The following is a 16770-nucleotide window of genomic DNA, read 5'->3' as shown; positions in this document are numbered from 1 at the left end:
CAATGCCCTGGCGGAGTCCATGTTTGCGGAAGTCACGTCATTTCGAGAGCCGAATGAAGGGAGTGATAGAGCTCATCTTATTCTAAAAGACCACGTCACAAATATGGAACCTGGAATTGATCGTTGACGGGCGGGTTCACAACGCACAGGCACAGAGAGCGGCATGTATTGGCGTTCTGGCACCAGAGACTACCGTATCTAATCGTGGCGTTGTCACCATCGAAAGGCCTCCACGGTTGAATGAACGATCAGTCATCTGGTTGGAAGTCCAGCTCCCTCAGCCACACCTTCTTCCCCAAATACTCACGAATCGCTTCTTGCTGGCCGGAAGCTACGAAAGAGGGGTTGGGGGGATCGAACGGAAAGTCAGCTGCCAGGTCGTGTAACCGGTCTCTGACATCGGCGCCGGCGGAAACTGCGACGGAGATCAGGTTGGTATTTCTGTTGAAGCCATGGTACTCACCTAGCAATAGCATGTCGCCCCGTTCCGTGGATGCTTGGCCTCCCGAATGACTCAGCAGACGAGATGCTTCGTTCCACAAGCTCTCCGCGACGTCAGGAGTGCCTATAAAGAGACGTGCCCTATCGCCAAAGTTCTTCACCCTTGTGGGATGGTCTCCGGCTCGCCCGTCGGTGGGTGCATAGTACTTGGTCAAGAGCTTCGCGATCGTCGACGCGGTCACTGTGTACATTGGCGGCTTCTCCAATAGAGACTCGTCCCCAGCACAGATAGGAGCGACAGCACCCAGGTCCTCCACCGTCATGCCCTTCTTCTGCATGTCGTAGTAAATCGATATGTCTAGTATCTGTGGCATGTTTAGTCATGCGCCCAAACACGCCGAAGAAGCTCACCCTGAGTGTACATACATAACCCTGGTCCAAGGTGTCGTCGTCAAGTATCGGATTCAGGAACGATTGAGCCGCATGCACGATGCCTGGTCCAGTTAGTCTGCCGTCTCGGAGCGGGGCGTCGTCCTTACCCAGGCTGGAGACCTGCCATACGAGGTGGATCTGACGCGTGCGACCCTTGCAGTTGTTATAGCCATGGACCAATTTCCTGAGGTATGGCACTAGGGCGGCGATGCCATGGTCGGTCGCCATCATGAAAACGGCCTCATAATCCCACACCGGAACGCTGACGCCGTGTGGACCGCTGAAAAAGGCGAGATGAGGAATCGCTCTGTGGTCGGAATACCGCAGCAGCCGAGACGTGAAGCCTCTACGGGGTTTGATGAAGAGCTCAAGAGTGTTCTGAGCTGCCTCGTCCCACGAGGTCACGACGAAAGGATGTGACTCGAGAAGGCCAATGCGTGGGATCCACAAGGTGATGTATTGTCCGGCCTCAACGCTGATTGGCCTGGAAAGTTCGACCGAGACGAGGACTGTGCCGGTCGTATGGTTGACAATTGCCCTAGAGAAAGTTCTGCCCAGCATCTTGTTGCGATAAGCTGTGAGGCAGGTTTGGGCTAGCAGCAGAATGGCCGCAACTATCAAGTAAATGTACAGCCAGAGCCACGATCGGCTAGGGGTCATCATGGACAGATGCAAGCACACCCCTGCCGCTACAAGACACGCGAGTGCTTGGTGTATTCGTAGGCAGAGTTCATAAAGGTGATGACGGAGAAACGGTAAGAAACAGAAAGCGGCGGAGACAGCGGACAGTGATCCCTGAGGTTGTGTTAGTAGACAAAGTGTCACCGGCTCCTGGGTGCAATTACCACGAAGCCGAGAACGTCTTTTGTTTGATTGAGGCCGACGGGTCGCTGGTCAGCCATCGCGGTGAAAATGTGGACTACGAGCATGCCAGATGCGACTCGGCCCTGCCAGCGGTGCCAGAACATGAAGTGTGAGAGCGAAATGCCTAGGAGATCGGCAACAAACCCCAAAGAGGGTCCAAGAAACAGAGGTGCTAGGTTCAGGAGGGTCAACGTGCCAGAGCGTGAGAGTGTCGCTGATTGACGGAAGAGGAAACAGAAGACGTTGACACCCACGTATACCGTCGGGCCGAGCAAAGAAATGGCATTCCACGGGCCGAGAAAAGAGTGACGATGCACGAGAAAGCGGTAGCTCAACTGCCTCTCAACGTAGTGGGCCAGTCGTCGCCGTAGTCGGGTCGTCCGGGCAAGAGCATTGACGAAAGCGATCCCAACCAGTAAGCCAGCGATGCAAATAGCGTAGGCAGCTGTCACGGGCTCCTTCAACGACATGACGGCGGTCATGTCAATACGAGGCTGCCGGAATGGTGAAAATAAGAGACGAGGAATAGGATCACGGCGTGGAATTCACGCGATCCATACTACGCCCAGCAAAGAGTGCTCGAGCGGATGAACTATGTAGCTAGGCTATTGGCATAGTAGCTTTATTTGACTGCGGTGGAGGATGCCTCTCTTCGACCGTGAAATCGCCGTTTGCTGCTCTCCTGTGTACCCGCTTGATGTGGCCTAGTCACAGGCATCGCTAAGGCTGATGTGTTGACAAATCCAGCTTCAGGATCCTTGAGCTAGTACCGCAAGCCAAACCCTGATATGGCAGCCTGTCGGGCATTTAGACTCGATGCGAGCGTTACCTTCCATGGTGGCGCTGTATTTGAAAAGGGCACTTGAATGCAGGAGTAGGATTCATAGCAGTCAGCTCCGGCAGGAGCGACCAACAAAGGTTCATCAAGGCGCAGGCGAGAACAGTCAACTTTCGTCTTGACCAATTCATGGCCAGCCGCGCATGACCTACTTGCCCAATCAATAGCTGAAGAATCCAGACCCTAATAAGCAACCGTTAAGATTGATGAACAGAAGAGGCCACGATTCTAAGCAAGCCGGCGCTGAAGTGTTGCATGTACTCTACAGCGATACATAGCACGATGACTGAACTTTCGGCTCAACGAGGGATGCAAGTGTCAGAGTTCTGGTGTAGGTGAAGTCATCAAGTGGTTTTAGATCGATGCACAACTCCGCCCATTCATTCTTCGGATAGAGAAATAATCAAGGCACACTCAGCTACTGTGCCATCTATCAACGTCGCAGCGATCTTGCGCATAGCGTGATCTCCCAATATCAAGCGGCGGAAGCACCGACGTTCAGTTTCTAGCCGGCGCTCGGACGGCTAGACCTAACTAAGATCCCCAAACTTCCTCTTCTTCGTCGCTTTGGGGATGACGATGTGTTTGCCGCGAGAATTTTCGATTTGCGCTTGCAGCCTCCCAAGGCTATACGAGTATTGTGCCTCCCGCTGTGCGCAGATCAGATAGTCTTTGTGGTGGTCCAATGCCATCTCGGCCATCTCCCGACATAACATCTGCTCGTCCAGCATCTCCTCCTTGTGGTATAATTGCTCTTTTACTTGTTCTAGTTCTTTCCGAGATTGGGACAGCTCCTTCTCGAGCTGCGAACAATAGCTTACGAGTATCTGACTCTCCAGGGCTGACATATTGCACAAGCGTGAACAGGTGACCGGGCGATTCTGGCAGAGATCTCTTGGTCTCAAGGCACGCCGCTTTGCAGGTGGTGGTTGCTGTAATGTAGTATGTACGTGGTTTCTGCTCTGCTCCCCAATTCTTATTGTTGAAAGATGGAGCCAAAAACAGAGTCATTTCTCTGGTGACGATCCCCGAAGTCGTGAGAGCTGGTCACGGCTTGGGTCCGAAATTGACTCCGGTGATCCAGCGCCTCCTCGATGCTCGAAGATACCAAAACGGCCTCTGAAACTTCCTTTCGACGCTTCGATGCATTGTATCGTACAGTACAGTACAGCAATTTTGTCCTCTCGTTCTTCTATTTAATATCAGACGGCAAATCTCCGCCACGATCTGCATCCTTCCATACTACACTTGACTCAAGCACAATGACAATCTCGACTACGGCCGGCACCAAGAATGATCGGGACAAGGTCAAAGACCTAATCTTCAAAGACAGCGACTTCATCGACAAGATCTCAGCCGACGGCCTGGTTCTGCTCGTGATCGGCATCGACCTTCACTATGTCGATGAGATTTTAGCTGAGAAGAGTGACGAAGGAATCCAGCTTGTCCTTGCTCTCGGCCATAAGGACAAGAAGATATCAGAGGTTTTCCCAGCTGGAGCTTTACTCGGAGCTGAATCGAAAAGCCTACTTCTTCGCTCTCTACGAGACGGGTATGCTTTAGATGAAAAGCAGTCCCTCATCACTATCTCTACCCCGGAGACGACCATTCGCCTGCATGCGGACAGCCTTTTGAAGCCTACGGCGTTGAATGGAAAAGTCAGCAGTTCTCCGGAAACTTTCGTGGAAATGAAAGAAGGGGTTCCATTTTCAACTTTCTGGTCTACTTCTAAGGATGACGAGCCCATCCGGGATATGGATTTCTCTTGGTCTCCGGCGGGATGTGGCGAGAATGGGCAGGAGGGGGGCAAGCTACTCATTATCGAGCTTCCCGATGGTATCTGCGCTGATAGGCAGTGGGCCTGGATGTTTATGACCCAGGACGAAAATGTACAGTAGTTTAGGCCAAGGACGATTAGAAAGTAGCCGCTAGCAGATTCTTACTACTAGGCTTCTGAATGAGCGCATTCCTCTCTTCGCCTTTGATCAGTCAAGCTAGTTCTGGTGTTTCTACGCGGCAAGTGTCACCCTTAGAGACGAGGGATGAAGCAAGATGGGATGATTTCAAAGAATGAAATCAGAAGCCCGTTCTCATGTTTCCCTTGATTTTTATCTCAAGCTTCGAGTTCGGGCACGATATCACCAGCAGAGTTCTCGCGAGACCTGCCCGGGCTTATTCACGCTCAGGGTCCTTGAGATACTGAAGGGCCGTCCCATCGCAGTGTCTCGAAGGAGATTGAAAGTCGGCGGCTAATCGCAGTGGCTCAAAGGATGGTAGCAAGGCCCAACGGGTCCACAGTGTCACACTCCACAATGTGCCGCGATCTGTTTGAACACGGACGGAAAGCATGGTCAGGAGGGGAAAGTGTCCCTTGTAAGCATCTGACGAAGGATTTCTTACTGCCGCCCAAACAAGTCCGGCCAGCCGGAATAGATACAAAAGCATCAATTTTCAGATCAAGAACAATTCCTCAGTTCAGACGCCCGTCAAAGAGGAACGCAAACTCCACATGCAAGCTAACTTCCGTAGTCTTCACAGTTCCTCCTCGTCATCCATTGCGGCATCCAGGCTAGGGCCGGCGTCTGGGGTGGGACTCCGGGCCACCGCTGGCCGCTTCCCATCTTCCCACTCTTGGTGCCGTTCCCACGAGCGAATGGCTCCTGCGTAGATCCACATATCGGCTTGCTTCATGACAGTCCCTTTCTCAATCAGGACTCGATCCCCAAGCTTGAAGTCTTGGGGAGCGGCGACAGGCCTTTGGCCGATCAAAGATCGAAGTGTGCTTCTGGTCTCGAATGTTTTTTCCTTCAAGAACCGCACTCTCCCCATTGCATTTCCTTTACCTACGGCTCCAGCATCGTCATCGATGATCTGCCATTTGATCTTGAGAGTCGTGTACGGAGCCTTGCTCACTTGCCACTTGTTTGTGGCGCCGGGCTTGTTCCTTTCGTCTTCGCCCTTTCCTTCTCCACTGTTCCCCTTCTCTTTCTTCGTTGCCCAGTTTCGAGGGTCCATCAGCAATATGGGGTCATCGTGCCCGATCGGTATATCCCAAGCGACGCCCTGCAATATAGGTCTGATGTTCACTCGCTTCCCGTTCTCATCTATGGCCTGGCGCTTCACGTTGTGTCTTGTTTCGTTGAGACATATTCCGGTCTTTGCGCTGGGAACGAGCTGCAGTTTCTCTGCATTCAGCGGCCCCACTCCGATGACCTCGGAAAACCGGTTGTGCCCTCTGCTTAGATAGCCGTATGAAGTATGACTTCCCTGCACAGCGCCTTTACTTCGAATTGTCGTGAACTCGTTCCAAGACATCAGGTCACCGGGATCGTCTGTATCTTTCTCATTGACAACAACGACAGAACTCCCTAGCGTCTGGCTTACGAAGAGGCCGACGTCCTTCGGCTCCTCCTCGACTTTAATATGCGCAACAAACTCCTCTGCATGCTGGACAGCGTCCTTGGGCGGGAGGCTGCTGTCGACATCCATCTGGTCTACTGGCTTCAAGTTTTCATTTGCATTCGCTGAAGTTAGTTCTGCATTTTCGTCGAGTAGCTGTTTGATTGCCTGCTGCAGTTCCGGTGGGCTATTCTCAAGCTGCTCGTTCAGACTCATTTTCTTGGCAACAGCGGACGCCTTCGCCGCATAGGCCTGGACAGCATTCTTATTCACGCCAGTGGCGGCGTTGCTAGTCTTGCCTGCTCGGGCTTTCGAACGCGTTTCTGCTACCATGTTGGTTAGAAGACGACGTGAGTTGCGGACTCTAGTTGCCTGTGGGAGGACCCAGTCGAGCTTATATAGCACGTCAAACGCTTCTTGGTACGTCGTCTGGGTGGCATACACGCTGGGTGAGATCCATATTGGGCTGTATGTGGTTGATGAGGGTTACGCGGGTAAATCTAGCTGCAAGCCACTTTCGTCTGCTGATCAGTAAGGAGTCGAAGGCCAGTCTCGGCCGCAATCCTTTCGAAAATAGCCGCAAGATCTGCTAATACTGTATGTAGTAGTTTCTGCAGCGGTGCATGTATCAGCTTTTACAATCGTGACGGAACGGCAGTGCGTGTGTTTACAACCGTTGAGCCGACGGGCCAAAACGCACAATGCTCAGTCGAAAGACCGAACCCCAAGCTCCTACATGGGCGACCCGTGACAACATGTTTGTAATGAATTTCTTGTGTTACCGTATGTACTGCATAGTGCATATGTATTCTACGTTGTGTTGATTGTATCTCAACGGTGCGTATGTATCATGATATCACTGGCATCACGTAAAACCACTTGCACGAGGACTCCCGCATCTGGTGCACATGAAGCGAACTGAGGCCTGAACTGAAAACAAGCTCTTGACGGCCCTGACGACTCTAAGACAAAATTGGCTCCTCATTCGACACCGGCGGCCATATTCGGTGACAAGAACGTCTGACCCGCGACAGATGCGACTCAGTGTATTCCCGGTGTTTCCCTGGGTGGTACTGTAGTGCCTCGCATAGGCATTTCAATGACCCGCTGATTGTTGTACGGAAATAAGTCGCGTTGCTGTACAGTATGTATCTGAAGCTCAAACAATCCAAGTGTCTGGCAGCGTTCTGAAACGGGTGTAAGCGGCAACCTCCCGGTTCTGGCAATTTGGCATTAGACGTGGGCAAGCAATAAGTGTCACGACACAGGAATGAGCATCGGCACTCGGCGAGGTGATTGACACGTGAATCTCACAAACAACTCCTACATAGACCTTTTTCTTTTGTTCATTTCCACTTAGATCAGTACAAGCCACATACACCCGGTTTATGTGCCCATTGATGCCTGCCATAAGCGGTGACAATAAGTTCCAGTTGAAGAATCCAGACAACCGCGAACGCAGGCTAGCTCAGATGTGGAAACCTGTTCTCATGGTGGCCTTGGCATTCTGTTATTAAGCATTGTGAAATCACCCAACTCAATTGAAAACGTGTCCAATGCGAGTGTTCAGAGCATCAGCTCATGGAGGTTTAACGCAGATCTTTGGTCGCCAAAACAATTGGCCCATGCGAAGGGAGTGGTCAGAGTGTTTCAACGATTCTATAATCCATGGTCCTCTTCGCTTAGCCTCATCACTACATCAGTCCCGAACATGCGAACGTTCTCATGGAGGACTCGAAACATTTTCTTAGCAATTCCGATCAACCATGCGGTCAGGAAATGCATGACTCAGCGTCAAAGTGGTAATTCTCCAATTCTTCCAAAGGGCTATCAAGCAATGCGGCATCTGGATACTAACGGCGAGCTTTGCTATCTACAGAGCGGGCCTATCGTTTGCCCTGAGTTCGACTTCACTGCCCCGCAGCGTGACCCCGGTGCCGCCCATCCTAACGTTGACAAAATCTTTGATCTTCAAGATTGGTGTAAGACGCTGCTACACCACATGTCTGTAGCGACCTGGCAGGACGGTGTGGAGGTGCAATGAGGCTGACTTGGCTCAGAAGCTGTGGTCGGCGGAGAATGGTTCACTTCAGTAATAGACCACGAATACCGGCCACACCCGATATCCCAAGTCCCGTTCTTGGCCATCGAGTTGCCCTCACCCCCCGTATGGCCGCCTGTTGACAAAGAGTAAGCGTGAACGGTGTAGACACGATGGGGTTCTGCGTGCTTACAGTAGCTCTGCGCTGTGTCTTGGTACGTCTTGGCGCAGCTTCTGGAACAGGAGCCAGTGACAAAGGATGCTTGCGGCGTCCAACTGAGCTGCACTCCGTATTCTTTGTAGGTGCTGGGAGTAACTGGTGGGCTGCGATCTTGAAGTGGTGATAGTTCGTTGCCATTGATATCCACCTTCCAACTCAGAGAGTTCGCTTCGTCCTGCGACTGTTGTTTGCAGAACTGGGATACGAGATTGTATCTCGGACCATAAAATACGTCCCATTGAAGGCCACTTGGGTCTTCTATAGCGCATTCCAGTTGACCATATACACCAGGAACTGTCAAGAGAGTACCCAGTAGCCACAAAGTCGTGAACAGATCCTTAGAGGCTGTCATGATTGCCGAGGGGGCCATTCTTTCAGGCGAGAGTCACGATGTAAATGGACGGGGTGGCACTGCGCTTCGGAGCTGATATAGGGATGACCATCCGAAATTGGCTTTGACCAACCCTTGATTGACATCCGGGTTTGAAATTGCCCTATCGAAAGCGTCAGTGGATTTCCAGATGTGCTTCTCCGTGAGCTTGGATGCCTGGGAGCCATTTCCGCCGCGCCTCCCCCCCCCCCCCCCAAAAGGGTCTGAGACGATATCGTTGGTCGAGTCTCGAGAATATCACATGTATAGACTCATCTCCATACATACCGATGCGAACGCATTCGGTTCTTGCTGACGACGTATGCTGCAGAGTATGCGAGAATGCTGGCGCCTTTCTTTCTGGCTAGCAGCGCAATGGTTCTGTACGCTGACTCTACGAAGCTGGAGAACTGAAGACACAGCTGAAGCCTCAACTCGGCTTTACCATCAATTGGGCTCCCGCACGGCATAAAAGTGGTCGATGAGTGACTGAGCAGGCACCAACGCGTTGAGAGGCTTGTAGCATGGTCCTGCTTTGACGTCGTGATGATATAAGTGATACTTTTTACTACAGTACACTCGCTAGCACTATAAAACATAGACTAGAGGGTAATCAGGAAACCGACGATTTACGTCTTTCAACTGATCTGACCACCTGGCCCTTGCGCATTGGCAATCCTACACTCGCCGGCAACGCAGCGAAGCCGAAAGGTACCCCGTCGGCTTCAGAGTTTCCAGGAACTTCGTCTGGTTGCCTGAGCAGTGTCCCCACCACCAATGTCTACGGCAACGTTCATTGTACTCCGCTGTCTGAGGTGCGCGAGGTCGGCGGAGGCCACGTCGACGGACGATACGACAACTTTGGGCATGGTGCGGATAGGTCATAACTTGAACTATTGTTCTAATTGCGCTGAGGCGACGGGGTATATCACTGAAGTAGCAAAGCAGAGTGATCCTACCGCTTCTGCCGCTTGCATCGTGCGTCCACGTCTTCTCCATCCCCTCTTCTTCTCTTACGGTGGTCCGCCGTGCCAAAGGGCGCATCAAGCCTTTGCTCACGAACCAGCCGCCGCAAATTGAAAGGCGAGCCGCTGATGTTGCAACCTTCGGCAGGCCTCTCCCAAAGAGTAATAGGAATGGGCTCGTCCCGACTAGCCACTCGAAACCTGACCTCCTTGCAGAAGTTGCCGCCGGCATCTAGCAACGACTGGTCCTGGAAGCAACCAGCTAGTGTGCGGTCGCCAACACGGAAGAAAGCAAGAGCCGCATCGAGCTGCGTCATGAATGCGACGAACTCATCGGAATCCGCTCCCAGCCGGCACCGTATGTGCCCGAGACACTCAAACTCACCGTTGACGAAACGGATTGGCTGCACCGGATTCAACTCGAACACGAACAGCTCCGCTCTTAGGCAGATGGCCAAGCGCTCCAACTCGGGCAAGCCCTCGAAAACGTCGTCTGCATCAGAGAAATCGGACAAATCGTCCAGTGGCGGCTCCGCGCCCTCGAACTCGACGTCGAAACGGAAGAACTCACCCGTGTGGCCTACCTGCTTATTCGTGATTACCTGCTGCCAGGTTCGTTTCGTACTCCCGAGGTTCCACAAGGCCCGGACAAGCCGTAACGGGAAGCAGTCTCTCCACGGCCCACCAGACTCCGACGAGGGCGGCTCATCGGCCTGACTGGACCCCGTCCCCACGGAGACGAAGATGCTTGGGTCTGGGGTAACGGGGTACAGGGAGGCAGTTTCCTGCAGGGCAATATAGGATGGGTTATTGGCAACTAAGCCACCGTCTTGGAACGCCCCGAGTCCGTCGATGCGCCATGGTGTAAAATAACTAGGCAGCAATTCAGTAGCTGATCACCCACTGCTTCCTTGACTTATGAGTGCCAGATGCTTACTATGGAGCTGCCGTCGCGCTGCGGACACTGAGAGGATTCAATATACCACGAAAAAGCGGAAGGTAAGATCACTCACATTTCCCATAGCGGTATCTTTCTCAAACCCCTCTCCGGTGCAAGAACGTGATAATCTGGAAGGGCTCATTAGAGTACTACACATACTGCTGGAAGGAAGTCGATCGGAACCTCGGTCTTCGCCACGCTCTCCCCCTCCATTATAGCTAGTGAAGACGCAGGCACTCGCGTCTTGAACGGTCGCAACCGTCATACCGACATGCGTGCCCATAGCGGTGGCAGGAGAATAGTCTACGATGTTCTTCTCTGGCCCGAAGACCCGGCGTAAAGCCTCCTCGATCGGCCGCGACGGGTATCGGCTATCGAAGACGAGCAGAGCAATGAGGCGGACGAGAGCGGGCGCGAGAGGCAAATGCATCAGCATCTGAAGCAGCGGACGGACAAATGGAATGGCGGGTATGCGACGGGGCGTGAAGGCATGGCGTGCCAAAGACTCGAAGCAGGCGATGCACTCTTCGACGGTCCAGCCGTTGAGACATAGCGCACCCGCACTGATCGCACCTGTTGAGTTGCCTCTGGCATGAGCCAACCCCGCGCCGCTCGAGATGTTGACGACCTACCAGAACTCGTGCCGTACACGACATCGAAGTGCTGCTGCACGGGATGGCTGGGCAGGTCGATGCTGTCCTGCAGCTGTTTCAATAGCATCAACGGATATCTCCCCCTTGTGCCGCCGCCGTCGAAGCACAAGACCCTAGCCGTGGCCGTGTCCGGCTTCACCCTGACGACCATCTCCAGCTCTCGTCGGCACAGGAGGCATCTGTCGATTCGCACAAGCCACGGGTCGTCTGGGCTGCGAACGCCGAACACGGCCACGCAGTTCATGCACCAGCCGTGGCCGCAGACGGAGAAGAACCGCGGCCGGCGTCGTAAGCAATGATAACATGTGTGTTCTGACTGGAACTCGGCCCAATCGTCCTGGAATCGGCTGAGGAGCTGGCGGTGGAGCGACGCCGCCGACTCGCCGGACGTCAGCTGTCCAAACCTGCGCACCATGTCCGTCTCAATCATGTTGGCGAACTGCGAAGGCAAGAGAAGCTCGGTCGAGCCCTGGTGTGCTAGAACGGCACGGCCGCACACGTTGTGGCAGGCATCTCTGTAGAATTGGCGGAACACAGCACGGGGGTCGAAGACTGCAACACGTCAGAACAAGCAAGTCCCCGCCAGCTTCTCGAGGCTGGCAGTTGTTGTCCCATTCGATACTACGATGACTTACAGTGCATCCCTGGCGGGTACTGGTCAAGAAGAAAACTCGAGGCGATCACAGGAATCGCAAATTCCCTCAGACGCTCCAGGGAGTGAAAGCTTTTGAGGAAGTCTGCCAGATGCGCTTCCAGATCCGGCGCTACCGGGTTATCGGTACGCGAGACGGCCAGGAAGCTCAGGGGCCACGCCGTCCCGTCTGTCTGCTTGTCGGCTGCATGACGCAGAAAGGCGGCAAGATGAGTGGCCGACCATAGGCTGCTCGCCAGCCGGCGCTCGATCCGCTTGGTCTCGGCCATGTACGAAAGTTCATTGCACAGTATATCCCACCGCACTGGCGGAAGGCTTCGCCGCATCGTCTTCGGCGACATTTGGTTCAGACTGACGATACGGACGCCTTGGAAGACCTCCGAGATGCCGATGCTCGTCTTCTCACGGAGCATGTCCGTGAATGCTTGCCGGACGACGGTCTCCTCGCCATCGTCGACCACGATCACGAGCCACGGACATACGGTCACATTCGACGATCTGCCCAGATCCAGCCACGCCGTCACGCGGCGGGCGACGCTGTGTAGACCTCCCAAGTCATTGGCAAAAACACATACGACGTCGGCAAATGGGACAAGCAGGCGGCTGTAGATACGGTCGGCCGCGTGCTCCACCTTGGACGCCGCGGCGTCGTCCGAAGGTTGGGGAATCGGTCGCGCCGTGATTTCATGGCAGAGTGGGGACTTTCTAGGCCGGCCCAGCCGGTTGTGTGGCGGAACATCGCTGTCGGCGATCAGGAGGGGCCTCTCGCCCGTCTGTGTAGCCGGGGAAATGGAAAGGTGCACCTCGCCATGGCCTCTGATGGTGTTGGGCCGGGTGATTTCCACGCCCAAGTGTTGCATAGCGAGACGTTTGGTCCCGTTACCAATCAGGATGATCATGCTTGGAAACTGTCTCTCAGGACTCGGTAGGCTGTCCAGCAGCCTCTGGGCGCGATCTGAGACTTCGAGCACATGTCCCCGCTTTTTGGTCGACAGACGCAGCCACCCAGTGTGTTTACAGAGGTCCATCCTGTTGATGTTCCGTACACGTATCGCGACTTCCGCGCCTAGCAAAATAGTCCTTTTATAGTCTCTGTGTGATTCGCAGCCATTACAGTACCATCTTCTCTTTGGCGTCCTTGGGCTCCGACGGTGACCCAATCCAGAACATTGCTGACACGGCACTGCACTACTGTACCATAGCGGACGAGCTGTCGACTTCAGAAGAGCAGTTTGCCACTCGCCGTGCAAGAAGCTGTTTGCTGCTTCTGCGACACGTACTTCCATCAAACTATGGACATTTGAACACAGACAAGAGGGTGGGTACTGTACAGTACATTACGACGACACCTCATGTCTGGACAAGTTCTCTGCGCGAAATTTGTCAAGATTGATTGGGCGCGCGGCTGCTACGCCGTACAGTGTGTAGGGGTTCCGAACGCTGCTCGTCACTGCTTGTGGGGCCGTGACGTTGAAAGCATGAACGGGCTTCTGGGTCCACAACGGGGCTTGCGGGTCGACGAGAAGCACCGGGTGCCGGTTTCGTCTGGCGCCTCCCCGAGGAGTCAGAACAGGATCTGTGTGAGTGAGTGTGCAATACAGGCTGTTTGTTTGTTTGCCGACCAAAGACAGCGTTCTAAAATGGGGCAAACCTGCAAGGACCCTGGACACAAGTCGGAGTGGGTCAGTCGGCTTTCACAGCCAGTTATAGCCCTTCCCTGAGCAAGAGCACAGACAGTGAGAAAACTATAAGACAAGGAGGTAGCGCCGCGCTGGAAGTCCGACATTTTTTCCTGGCTCGGGGGCCTCTTGCCCTCCGCCGCTGAGACGTGGTTTCTCCTGCCAGCGATGATCTCAGGCTATTATGCCTACACTGAGGCTATCATGCCCATCTCAGGCTTCATGCCATATTCAGGCTTCATGCCATATGCAGGCCATCGTGCCATGTTTAGGCTATCATGCCATATTCAGGCCATCGTGCCATGTTTAGGCTATCATGCCATACTCAGGCTTCTATGCCCATACCCAGGCTATCATGCCATACTCAGGCTAAATGCCATACTCAGGCTACATGCCCATATTCAGGCTATCATGCCATACTCAGGCTACATGCCCATATTCAGGCTATCATGCTACATCTAGGCCATCATGCCATACTCAGGCTATCATGCCAACTTCTATCTCGCTAGGACGTGGTTTCCCCTGCCAGCGATGACTGTTTTTCTCCCGCTGCGACGACGTTCATTCCGCCCGCGAAGGGGCGGCGAAATCCGGACTCTGCAACCTCCACGTGGTGCCGCCTGGGAACCTACCTTTTCTGCCAAAGCAGACTTGGTAGAGCCAGTGCAGAGACGTAACTGTGCCAAGCGCCAGCGCTTGTGCGATTTGCTTGTCAAATTTTCATTGAAGATGATGTGCATACTTAGGCTATCGGTGGGGAGCAAACGCTTTGCACGCTTCGATAGTAAGCAGATCATCGCTGATGTGGGCCAAGAGTGAATGCTGTGTTCCGAAAACGAAGTGCGAAGGACAGCCGGGATAATTGGGGACGTACTAAGCCTCGAGGCCTGCTTCAGGTGCAAACACTAGCTGGCGCTTTCGGGGGTGGGACTGTAACAGGCTGCTCGTGTGGATGGCAGCCGCTGGCTATGCCCGATGGCTTTCGAAAGTCTAGTGTCGTGGGGCGGTCTTCGTATCTGGCGGACCTCGTAAAGGGACGTGAAACTGCGAACTTTGGAAAAACATAGTAATATACTGTAACAATTTTGCGTCCACTTCCACTGTGCTTGAGCTCTTCACTCGACCGCGACACCCACGAAGGCTGGAGGAGCGATGTTCGTGTCGGCCAGGCACCGGGTCGCACCAAGCGCCAACACAGCAGTTCCCTCCACGCAAGGCTTCGAGGCCGTCTTCAGATTCTTCGTGAGTTCCCCTCCAGCCTATCGAGCAGCCGTCTTATCATTACGAGTTTGCAGCTGCTGCCAAGGTGTTCCGTTCTGGGACCGAAAGCGCCATATCTGACCCGCGCCAGTTGAAAGCGCGGTACACGGGAGATGGTTCGTGCACGCAAGTTCTCGGGTGTACACTGTTCACACCAGCATTTCCTCACTAATGATGTTGCGCTTTCTGTTATTTGATTACTAGGGAGGGTCGATTTTGATTTATTTCTTCTGTTCTCTTCTACAAGTATTCCGTTCAATTGTGTTGGTGGTATGCGCCCAATCGTGCTGACGGCAAGGCAATGATGACCCCCACCCTTCAGGTATTGTCAGTCTGCACCTGTTTGACAGCGGAACCGCAGGGCTAGAGCCTGAAAGAAGCGAACCTGTTGCTCCACCGAGGCGCCACACCCGGATTCGCCTCTCCTCGGTGACTGTGCTGTTCGACGGGGCGTCAATGATGTGCCGCCCTGCGTTTTGGCTGCGGGATGAGATCTTTGCTCGTAACCATCCTCAAGGTTGTTTCCGGACCGCCCATGCACACCATAACCGTTATACGAACCGCCTGCTACCGCGACCTCGGTAGCCGCGCGATTCTGCCTCGCGCGCCACATTTCTTTCGACACGCGTTCGAACAACCGGCGTCGTTGGTCTATTCTTTTTGTTTGCATGCTTGCGATCCTTGGGTCTTCCGCAGCTTTTGCCAGCTCGCCGTTGAGGGCATCCTCAGCGCCCACGACCAGCCAATCAGACGGTGCCTGCTCGTTCTCCGTCATGCCAGGCAACTCTAGCTCGGACCAGTCAATGTCGCCATCCATGCTTGTTTGACAGCCGATCTCCACGTCGCTCGTCCCTGGCTCAATGAGACCGTCCGTGGCCGAAAGTCCCTGAACTGCCCCACAGTCTGCCCATGCTTCCTCTCCTTCCCTTCCTAACGCCTGGAGGGGCATGGCAACAGCTTCCGGGGAGCCGTCAGCGTCGGCGTCGGCGTCGTCTTCCACTTCCACGCAGTCTGCCACGCTCTGAATGGTTTGTCCCGCGCTTTCTGGCACATCTCCTGCAGCTGTTTCTGCCTTCCCTTCAAGTTGGTGCGATTCGTGTTGGTCTCCTGTCGGGTCTGGTTGTGGATCCGCGTTGGCGTCTTCCCTTGGGGCACCTTCTTTCCCCGCATCAGTCGGCAGCTCCTGGCTCTCGCTGTCGCTCATCTCGACGGTAATTTCATCCAGCACCGGCGTGCTCTCCCGCCGCAGGTGGCGGGCGGTGGACCGGGTAAGACGGCTGCGACGTCGGCGGTCGATATGTTGTCGGCCGTGGTACAAATCCAGTAGCTGATCTGCGTCTTAGCCTCGATGGCACCTAGTGCAAAACAGTCTTTCATTTCAACACAGCTGGCTTACAAATTGGTTGATGTCCGGGATGCTCTGGCCTTCGGGGACGTGGACAGCCCCGTCCAGCTGTCCATAGGTCGGATTAAAATGGATGGTCGCGGTGAACACCCTCGCCTCTTGTCCGAGTTTGAGTGTCTTGCGCATCGCGCTGCCGCCACATTTCCGGACCTTCTCCTTGGCCCTCTTGTCGTGCTCGTACACGATACTACGCGGAGGGTCCACAGCCATGGTCTCTACTTCGACAAAGCACAGCAGAAAAAAGACCTTCAGCACCGAACAGCAGAGTATCGATCATTGAATGGTTTACAGCGTTCCGAGCCATGCTCACATCCGCCGGCTTGCGGTGTCAGTTATCTCTATACTGCTTCAAAGCCGTTTCCGACTCTGCGCGCTCTTCCATGGAAGTCCACAATGGCTCTCCTCTTGATGCCTGCCAAATTTGCAGCCAGGCGTGTTGACAGCCAAAACTGGAGCTCTGCGGTGGCTGGGCCTTCGCAGGCCGTGCGTTTGTAGAAGACCCCTACAGTAGATATCGAAATCGGTTTCCTTGTCCATGAAGAAAAACTCTTCTGCGCACATATGTCTGTGGATCCGTTTGCTGACAGGGTACATGACAACGCTCCGACGGT

At 54.1% G+C, this 16770-nt stretch overlaps 7 protein-coding genes across 7 annotated transcripts; 2 read left to right on the top strand and 5 right to left on the bottom strand.

Moving 5' to 3' along the window:
* Positions 1–248: 248 nt before the first annotated feature.
* On the bottom strand, positions 249–2207 carry CCOS01_16580 (FAD-binding domain-containing protein; the record flags this gene model as incomplete). The annotated part of the gene is made up of 3 exons (XM_060464716.1): positions 249–806; positions 868–1668; positions 1719–2207. 3 exons carry the CDS (start codon positions 2205–2207, stop codon positions 249–251), a joined length of 1848 nt encoding a protein of 615 aa, XP_060304852.1.
* Positions 2208–3837: 1630 nt separating this feature from the next.
* On the top strand, positions 3838–4473 carry CCOS01_16579 (uncharacterized protein; the record flags this gene model as incomplete). Its single annotated transcript, XM_060464715.1, has 1 exon — positions 3838–4473. One exon carries the CDS (start codon positions 3838–3840, stop codon positions 4471–4473), a length of 636 nt encoding a protein of 211 aa, XP_060304851.1.
* Positions 4474–5107: 634 nt separating this feature from the next.
* On the bottom strand, positions 5108–6307 carry CCOS01_16578 (uncharacterized protein; the record flags this gene model as incomplete). Its single annotated transcript, XM_060464714.1, has 1 exon — positions 5108–6307. The coding sequence occupies one exon, from the start codon at positions 6305–6307 to the stop codon at positions 5108–5110; it is 1200 nt and encodes a 399-aa protein (XP_060304850.1).
* A 1504-nt stretch (positions 6308–7811) lies between these two features.
* CCOS01_16576 (uncharacterized protein) lies at positions 7812–9492 on the top strand (the record flags this gene model as incomplete). Its single annotated transcript, XM_060464712.1, has 3 exons — positions 7812–7956; positions 8038–8164; positions 9207–9492. The coding sequence occupies 3 exons, from the start codon at positions 7812–7814 to the stop codon at positions 9490–9492; spliced, it is 558 nt and encodes a 185-aa protein (XP_060304848.1).
* Positions 7946–8587, bottom strand: CCOS01_16577 (uncharacterized protein; the record flags this gene model as incomplete). Its single annotated transcript, XM_060464713.1, has 2 exons — positions 7946–8151; positions 8209–8587. 2 exons carry the CDS (start codon positions 8585–8587, stop codon positions 7946–7948), a joined length of 585 nt encoding a protein of 194 aa, XP_060304849.1.
* A 68-nt stretch (positions 9493–9560) lies between the features above and the next one.
* On the bottom strand, positions 9561–12714 carry CCOS01_16575 (uncharacterized protein; the record flags this gene model as incomplete). The annotated part of the gene is made up of 6 exons (XM_060464711.1): positions 9561–10443; positions 10508–10534; positions 10584–10638; positions 10694–11083; positions 11143–11715; positions 11799–12714. 6 exons carry the CDS (start codon positions 12712–12714, stop codon positions 9561–9563), a joined length of 2844 nt encoding a protein of 947 aa, XP_060304847.1.
* Positions 12715–15082: 2368 nt separating this feature from the next.
* Positions 15083–16369, bottom strand: CCOS01_16574 (uncharacterized protein; the record flags this gene model as incomplete). Its single annotated transcript, XM_060464710.1, has 2 exons — positions 15083–16081; positions 16151–16369. The coding sequence occupies 2 exons, from the start codon at positions 16367–16369 to the stop codon at positions 15083–15085; spliced, it is 1218 nt and encodes a 405-aa protein (XP_060304846.1).
* Between the last annotated feature and the right edge of the window lie 401 nt (positions 16370–16770).

This window comes from Colletotrichum costaricense, assembly GCF_030867565.1.
Source record: "Colletotrichum costaricense strain IMI 309622 chromosome Unknown Scaffold_31.1, whole genome shotgun sequence".
NCBI classification, from domain to species: domain Eukaryota; kingdom Fungi; phylum Ascomycota; class Sordariomycetes; order Glomerellales; family Glomerellaceae; genus Colletotrichum; species Colletotrichum costaricense.
Note: the sequence above shows the minus strand (reverse complement) of the source record. Positions and strands in the feature narration are given on the sequence as shown.